The 9,078-nt window shown below is 41.1% G+C and overlaps 1 protein-coding gene across 1 annotated transcript in view; it reads right to left on the bottom strand.

Moving 5' to 3' along the window:
* Positions 1–9,078, bottom strand: part of LOC107102525 (sarcoplasmic/endoplasmic reticulum calcium ATPase 2-like) — an 84,389-nt gene that overhangs the window by 14,247 nt on the left and 61,064 nt on the right. The window contains exons 9-11 of the mRNA XM_015401869.1: positions 7,095–7,183; positions 6,420–6,522; positions 2,270–2,401 (exon numbers count right to left, since the gene is read on the bottom strand). Coding sequence (XP_015257355.1) covers positions 2,270–2,401; positions 6,420–6,522; positions 7,095–7,183 — 324 coding nt within the window. The remainder of the gene's footprint in view (positions 1–2,269; positions 2,402–6,419; positions 6,523–7,094; positions 7,184–9,078) is intronic.

The raw sequence follows: 9,078 nt of genomic DNA, 5'->3' as shown, positions 1-9,078 counted from the left end.
TGACTCCATCCTGGAGAGAAATATCAGCTGTGCTGATATCATCAACATCTTTTCTTTGTAGATGTTTGAGATCGGCCTGTTTTTCCAGTGTAGTCCTGTTTCTCTGACTGTGACTGGCTGGATGTGCTCTCTTCATCCTCTGACATGGGAGCTGGCTCAGAGCTCGTCTGCCTGACTGTATCTTTCCTGGACGGGGCCGCCCGTGGAGCTGGTTTACAGTTGCCTTTTATATCTCCACTTCTTTCTCTGTGTCTGTTTCTGTTCAACATTCAACCAAAGCTCGAAAAGAATGGCTGAATTTTCATGCGTTATAACAGAGTGTGCAGCACAAGACAGCTTTACCAAATATTGGCTCAGGATGGCAATTTAAACTCACATGTTTCTGATTCTTTTGGAAATCAAAGGAATCCTGATCCTAACATTAAATCTCTAATAAAATGCATCAAATTTTGTTGCTCTGATGTGAAAAGAACCATAAACTGATATAAACACATAACTAAGAACCCTTGACTTCACCCTCTATTAAATGTAATGCCTTTATCTACCAGTAGGGGTCCTCCAGGTTCTAACCAGTTTTAATAAGCTGTTTAACAGTCAGCTAAATGTCCAGCTAGATAACTGCAGGTGATGGACCTGAGCTGGATCCTGTAACCCTCCCTCTATGACATCAGAAAAGGGGGAATTTATCTAAACTAATTTCCTGGTTCTGCACAAAGAGCTAATTTATGAAGCAATGCTGATATTAATCCATTTGGGCAAAAAGCATCTGAAGCGGGTCTCCATTGAAAAACACGTTTTCCTGATGCTTCATCCTGCTTTAAAAGCAGACTCATTAAAAAGCTGAAGTTGTTCCTCGATCTCTGGGGGCCCCGGCGGTGACATCATCTGGGCTTTTAACGACACATGAGCAAAGCTGCTCCAAACGCCGCTGCAGCACCAACACAGCTCATCACCCCGTAAGTCATCCACTCAGCAGGACTCTTATGACTGTTATTAAAGATCTGCTTGTTTAACTTTGCAGCATCGCGTCCAAACTCAAACAACCGCAACATAAAAGCAGCTGGGCGATATTATTATTATTCTGGTATTATTCTAAGATACGAGCAAACGATTGGCAGCTGACACCCTGAAGTCAAACATAAGCCGCGTGACAGCTTCAAGCTTTGAGTCCAAGAGATAAAAACCTAAGTTGCTCTTATTTCCCAGGGTTAAACCAGGCCTAAATGTGAAGCTTAATTTAATACAAATATGTGGAAGCGACACAGAGAGACGTCATGTCCCCTGTATGGGTAGAGCCCAGCATAATAAGCAGAGTAATTACCACAAAATGCTTACGCAGAGAAAAGCTTTGTAGCCGTTTGCTAAAACTGCTCTAAATAGAATGAAACATTTCCTCAGGTGTGTTTGGCCTTAATTTGAACAGGTACAGTAAATAAGAGGATCAGCCAATGGAATGAGCATTTTGGCCCTTAAAATAAGATAATTACATGTTATACTACTAACCTGCTCAATTCAAGGGAAAATTAAATTATTTTAAGAAACATGGACTTTATGTTTAGAAATAAACATTGAGGACTGCAACAGAGAAAGAGGAAAAATGTTTATAAAATCTATTTTGGGAGAAAATGTCTTCAGTCTGATTGCAAAAAACAAAAACAGTATTTCAGGGTAATAATATATAGTTTTTTTTCAAGAGAGCTTATTTCTGTCGAAATCTTTTATTCATTAAATGACAAATATTTTCTCTCTAGACTCTTTATTTAGTCTCAAATAACATCAGTTTTTGGTATCAGTGACAAACATTTGTTTTCTCCAATATATTCATTTTACTTTCAAATCACTTTATTTTCTTGAATTGAATAGAAATACAAAAATAACTCCATATGCCAGCCTGCGGTTCGGTGGGGGACTGCTTGTTCTATTACTAAATGTTAGAGAATCTTTTAGACAGACAGACAGACAGACAGACAAACTCACTCTCCTAAGAAGAGAACCTCATTGGTGGAGGTAGTGAAACTGTAAAAGGTCTGTAAAATTATCTTGATTTCTGTAGTATGTCTTTTTGAAATAAATAAATTTGAAAAACTAATATGAAAAATACACCTAAAAAAAAATAAAGAAATAATCAAATAATCAAAATACTTGGAAAGAAGTACTTTTTTTCAGCCAGTTGACCAGAAGTGCACAGAAACAGGTAGACTCACACGCCTTCCTGACCTGAGGCACAGAGAAGACCCAGAAGATGCCGCAGCTTCTTCCATGAGCTTACCGAGTTGCAGGCGCCGGCCCGTTCCACCTTGCTGAGATCCGACAGGTCGGTCTTAAACACGTTCATCTTCTCCACCAGGGTGGTGAGAGCCGTCTCTGTTGCCTCTCCCACCTTCTCATATACCCCTTTGCTCTGCAAGAGAACAGATTCACATTAGAACATCCAACACAGCGTTTCACAACTAACCCAAAAAACAGTCACATGCTGTGCTCAGGGTCAACAAGGTAAAATGCTCTCCACTAAAAAGCAAACATGCATCGGAGCAATCTGCCTTCAAAGTTTGTAAAGAGTGACTCAGGTTACCCTGAGCTATCTGAGTTATGCTGCTATAGCCATAGATATCTGGAGGACATAGGGACCCCTTTTTTTATCGTTCTATCTCTATTCTCCCACTCTGCAGAACCTGTTAGTTCAATCTCTAACGTTCTGCTCTCTCTGCTTTTCCTCATAGTAGCTTCATCTGGTCTGTTCCTGTTTGGCTGAGACTCCATCCTGGAGAGAAATATCAGCTGTGCTGCTGCCATCACCACATTTGTTTATAGATGTTGGAGATTGGCCTGTTTTTCAGTGTAGTCCTGTTTCTCTGTAGAGCTGGTTTGTGAATCTGCACTATATAAATAAACTGAACTGAATTGAAAGTTTGAATGGTTGGGTCAACGGTAAACGGGACCCATCATTAGTTTGTGCGAGCGCCCATATATGGCAATAAAACGCCTCGTTTCCTTCCAGCATTCCCCATCCTCCCACCATCTTGTGACTCCTTCCTCACACACTTTTTTTTTTGTTCCAGAAATGAGCCAAACTGGTGGCAAAGAGGCTATTTGTGAAAAGTGAAATCTTAAGGGGATAGATAGAAGAGGAGAATGGCTTTGTCCCTGGCCTCTTTACTCAGCACGGTTACCATGATAACGTGGCGTCGACAAAGAGGTGAGAAAAAACAAATCCAAGCCAGAGAGAAGATGATACACAAGTAAAATTAGCTCCCATCAGCGAGTGGCCGGTTTCATAGGCTTAGTCTGTTGATGCTGTAAAAGTATTTCTCTAAAAGAAATCCCTTCACAGCAGAATCTACAGAGTGACAATTCAGACCCGTTAAACCCATTTACACTTCATCTCTCCAGAACTAAAATTGCCTGAGTCCTCTCGTTCATGCTGTAGACTAATGGTCCCCAAATCAGTTTTTTTTTGCCCTGAAGGGACTCAGGTGAGATTCTCTCTGAGTGAACAGGCTAAGTCACATAGCATCAGACGTTTTCCTATCTGATCGGGGCGACATGTCTATGTGCTTTTAAATCCGATGCAGATCGGATCTGAAGACCCCAGTGACCCGTATCTGAATTAGTATGATGATGACAAAAAACAGTGACAATAGAACAGACATGTAGGACAGTGTAGATGGAGGCATGAGGAGAGGGACGACAAAATAAGTATTTGGGCGCAAACAAGGATTCAAATGAAACTGTAACAGGTCAGCTGACTGTAATGCTGCAGCCCACATTTCCCCTCAGAGATGCTCCAGCCACTGCTGCTCCAGAAGCCTTATTAACAGTTCAGCTTTCCTGCATCATCTGTGTATCATCGGCTACTTCCCCTGCTGAACCGCTTTAAGTCCATCCGTAGACTCTGACTTCTGACACATCTTGTCAGAAGCGCCTGTCAAACCTTGACAATTTAGCCAGCGGGTGCCTGAGATACGAAAAATCTGGCAAAAGGCTAGCATACGTTGGATAAGTTATGGGTACGTTTTATATAAGTTATGAGCACGCTGAAGTGCGCTGGCAGACGTCCACATAAGAGTACGTTGAGAAACGACGTATGACAGTGTATGCTCATTCGTGGGGCATGAGTTACAGGTAAGTTATCTGATCGTTGACATACGTTATGCGTAATGGCGTATTGGCAGCGTTTTGGTATGAAAGTGGATTCACAGGAGGAAACTGTCAGTTCTCTGGTGCAGTAACCAGTGGCGAGGTTAATACCACAATCAAAGACATCTTTTTTATGTAGACCGGGCGCATCGCTGCTCCTGAGGGGAGCAGCTTTAACTGATGCTTTGTAATGCCGATAAAAGGATGCACAAGCATCCTTTTATGGGCATTACGCTGCTGTGCGTTATGAAGAAGTTAGGCTGTGACATACGCTCTGGATTTGTTATGAATACGTTATGTATTACGCCCAAAATTGAAAAAATATATAGAATGTTCAGCGTTTTAGAAGATTCTGTGACATCAGGCATACGATGTATAAATCGGCAAGGGTGACAAGGCCCTCACATGAGGGGGACAATGTGAGACGGTCATGCGAACAGCCTCACAAAAAAAATAAATCAGGATCGACCAAAAAAAAAAAAAAAAAAAAAAAAAAAAAAGGGAATTGAGCTTTAAGGCCTGCAGTGTGTATGTAGCATTGATTTACAGAGCTGACATGAATAAAACGGCTTAACCAGAATAAGGTGAAGTAATGGCGAGTAAATAATATGGGAGTGAGGCTTGATGAACTATGGAGGGAATTTGGTTCCATTACTGTTCCAAGCAAAGAACACATTTTTATGAAGTGAAATAAGGGTTTTGGGAGTAACTTCGCTGTTTTCTCTGATTTCAGTTTATTTATATATATATTTTTTTCATTATAGATTTTTTATTTTTCAATTTTATTTATTAAATTTCGTTTTTTTTCGGATTGAGTTTTATTATTGGCCACCTTTTTAAATAGATTTTACAGATCACATTTTCCTCACTTCTTTGAGGCTGGCTTTCCTCTGAAAGGAGGAGCAAAGAAGGATTTCTATTGGTTTGTTTCAACGTTAGCAACAAGAATTTCTATTGGTGGAGAGGGTTTTTTTTTTATTGGAATTGAAGCAAAGGAATGTGATCTATGAAACAAACTTGGAAATGAATAAAACACCATCTGAGGAACTGAAATGAGAGAAAATAAAATTTGGAAATATGACACTTTAATTACTATATATAGTATAATATAATATAATATATAACTTTAATTAACACTTTAGTAAAGCATTGGAGAGCGCAGACCTTCACCAAGCAGCACATTTTGCTCCATGTTTTGACTTCCAACTAAGCTAAAACTCACACATGATCTGGATCATCAACTAATTTTTATCAATTGTTCCTCAGGCTGAGCTGCACCTTTGGTAACAATTTTATTAAAATACATTCATAACTTTTCAAGTTATCCTGAACACAGAACGACAGAAAAACAAAAACACACCAACTCGACTAAAAACAACCTGCTTGAATCAGGTTAAAATAAAGAAAACTGCAAAGTTCCCTCTAAACCTTTCATTTTCTATTAGAAAGTATTTTTTTTAATTTCCTTTCAGAAATAAATTTTAATTGCTAGCAACAATAATGGAACAAATCTCACTCCATATGGAAGCAGAGATTGAGCTGAAGTTTTAGGAAATCCTCTCTTGTGGTCTAGAGTTTATGACCACCGCTTTGGGGGAAAACATCGTCCTTCTGTTTGAATCCAGAGACGAACGCTCTGCTCATTTTTTGCAAAATGGTTGGTTTCGTCTTATTGGGCACCGTTTGGCATAAATTAATGTTTGCCACGCCCCCAGACATTTTGAAATAGAATGAACTACTTTAAAATCCCCATTAACCTGTTTTTAAGCCTATACTATCCACCTCTAGTTCAGGCTGCTATGAAATACTTCACTTTAAAATACTTTCTACTTCCTCACACTCAAATTGTCTAGTTTCCACGACAACCAGCCCTTGAGTCAACCATCGCTCCCACCTGAGCTGTGGCCGCTTGCAGCTCCTGCACAGTTGTTTTCCTCTGTCAGCGTATGCAGAAGCCCTTACACCCCCCCCCCCCCTGCTCTGTCAGCGGGTTTATCACCACCTAATGTCATTTAAATAATGTGCCACTATTTATTCAAAGACTCCCCCCCCCCCCCCCATCCCCCCGCTCTGTTCCCCGCTCTTCATTCACTGACGTTCTCTTAAAGCACTAAACACTTAGACTCCGTTATGGGAGTCCTCAGTTTGAAGCATTTGCGGTGAAGATTAAAGGGAGGTAATTTAAAAAATGTAACTCAAGATTAGATTATTTTTTATGTGTAAAAATGTTATCCTTCCATTTCAAAATTTGAAGCACTTTGCTTTGATTAGCTGTAACTGACCTCATTGTAGTCCAATGAGGAGTCGTTGCACATGGAGCACACAGTGGCCAGCTCCAGCAGGCCGTCGTAGTCCCCACACTGGATGGGTTTGTTTTCTTTATGTCTGGGAGAGGGAGAAAAAAAAAACACATGGTTATATGAATGGCAGTCGTGAGGGAAACACTTCGCAGCCCCTTCTGGGTGGGCGGGGCTTCCAGTGGGTTAGCATTTCAGTGTGGACTGGAGGCAAACAGAGGCCCTACAGTAGTAAACAGAGCCTCGCCTCTGACAAGCAGCGCTGACTGCATGACGACCGTGGATCCCTTTCCCTGTAGAGACAGCAGCCGTTGCTAGCAGAGCTCCCACACAGAAACCCACACTGAGCTGTTATGAAACCGTCAGGTTCACACGGAGCGGCGCGCTCATTCCACAGCCGAATAAACAACATGCGCATGCAGAAAGTTCCCCCTGTCTGCTGGATGGCCACCTACCTGTACACCTCCACACAAACAACCTGACAAAGCTGACAAAAAGCCCAACAGAGGAGTTTTGTGGGCGGTCAAAACATAGTCCAGCTGAGCCTTGTCTCCTTCTGCAGTGCAGATCATCATTAGCATTTTTTACAGGCAAACATGGTAAAAGGCCTTTAGGTCATTTCTGAAGAGAATCAAAAACATGCATATTTGTGAGACTCACATTTGTCCCTCAGGGGCATATGTAGAACCAGTGATGGAGAACTCGTGCAGAGAGCAGCTTGAATCCTCCACTTTGTCTGCGATGAACATCTGGAAGGAGGAGGAGACGTGAACAGATGAGAGAAGCAATCAGAGCTGATCCGTTCGTTGACTGTGATGGCCTCCATCGCCACACAAACATAAAAAAAAATAAAAAATAAAATTGGTCGGAAAAGCAGCAATGAGCTAAACCAGGGGTCCTTGTTTCAAAAAGACTGGGGTAAGTTTTTACATGTGATTGGAGGAGAAGTGACAAGAGGCACTAACAGACATGGTTAAGATGACTTTGATTTAACCTGCTGAGGGTTTTAGAGCAGATTTCAGCTTTAAAATAGTCTCAATCAATCTAAACTTTGGCTTAATCTGAATACAGCAAACTGGTAAGCTGAAGTGGGTCAGTGGCTGCTATGACAAGTGCCGTCCCAATAGTGTCATCAGTAAGGAAGAAGGTAGAGAAAGGAGCCAGTATGCTTCCTAACATATTTCATTTAGTTGCCTTTGTGTCTCTGCTTCTGTCTCCTTGAACCCCAGTCGGCCTCAGCAGATGGCCGTTAAAACTGAGCCTGGTTCTGCTGGAGGTTTCTTCCTGTTAAAATGGAGTTTTTCCTCTCCACTGTCGCTACAAGCATGCTTAGTGTGATTGATGAGTCAATGCAATCAACTGGTTTTCCTTAGACAGAAAACTTTGCATCAATTTGACTGGATGATCTGGTGAACTGTACAATGCCTTGAGATGACTGTGTTGTGAGTTAATGACTTTTCTATCTATGGAGCTAAAGAATTCCCACATTCCTTTGCATGACATGACACATCGGCACAGCCCAACATTTAATTTAGCAGATTCTGAAACAGCTTGTTCCCCGCTGCCATCAGACAGCTGAACCCTAAATCTTGTCCCAGACTCTGCATCACACTAACACCAACCAAAACCCTGCATAATTGCACCAGACATACTAAAATGGTCTGAACTTCCATGTCAATACATTTTTTTTGCACCATGTTTTTTCTCCCACCCCGTTTTCATTTGATCACTGCAGCACTATAAGAAATGGAAATGTCATGAAAGCTGTACAAAACGAAATTTCATTTTGTATACACTGTGTATACAAAAGGACAATAAAAGTTGACTAAGTCTAAGTCATAACCAAGGCTAATTTCTTCACCTTCATATGTTTTAGGTTTTATGAATGAAAGAGTCTTTCGTTGCCTACATTTGTGAAACCTGTTTATTTGACATGTTTCTGTCATGTACATTTACACATTTACACTTGTATACAGGCTACACATGTAGTTATTTTTCTTTAGTTTGAAAATCATTTGTGATTTGGTTCAAAGAAACATTTTCTGATTCCCCTGTAGTTAGACCACCCCCCACTAGGGGTCGACACCCCTACACGAAGACCTCTGAGTTCAAGTTTAAAAAAACATTTCACTATTCCACAAGAATATAGGGCCTTCTCACAATGTGTATGCATAGGGTGAGTGACAAACAGACAAGTCCCCGGATGTTGTTCTTGCCGCTCCCTCTTTACCCAGCATGCATCCGAGCAGACTTGTCCGTCCTTGAGAATGACAGCTGTCCCAGGATGCACTGCAGCAGCAGCTTCCAGGGGGCGCACACAAAGCCTAGTATTAAGTTAAAAGTTCTCCTTTCTGTTGCCGTTGTTCAATAAAAGTAAATTAAGATAATTTAAGCCGAGAACATTATACATTTAAGCTTCTTTTTATGGCCCATTTACTGATCTAGAGCGTAGTTAAAAAAAAAAAAAAAAAGATGTTGAGAGGAACGAGGCAACAAGCAGACCTCTCAGCCAGGGCTAACCACAGCCCGTCTGCAGCAGCCCTCTCTCTGTATAGCCGTGTGTGAAGGACCGCTGGCTCTGATTGTGACATTTTTGTTTTATTTGGTAAAATGTTCATTTGATTTGTGTTTATCTGACTGTGTT

Source organism: Cyprinodon variegatus, unplaced genomic scaffold (genome assembly GCF_000732505.1).
Source record: "Cyprinodon variegatus isolate N-32 unplaced genomic scaffold, C_variegatus-1.0 Scaffold1270, whole genome shotgun sequence".
NCBI classification, from domain to species: domain Eukaryota; kingdom Metazoa; phylum Chordata; class Actinopteri; order Cyprinodontiformes; family Cyprinodontidae; genus Cyprinodon; species Cyprinodon variegatus.
The sequence above is the reverse complement of the archived record's forward strand: the minus strand, read 5'-3'. Positions and strand labels throughout refer to the sequence as shown.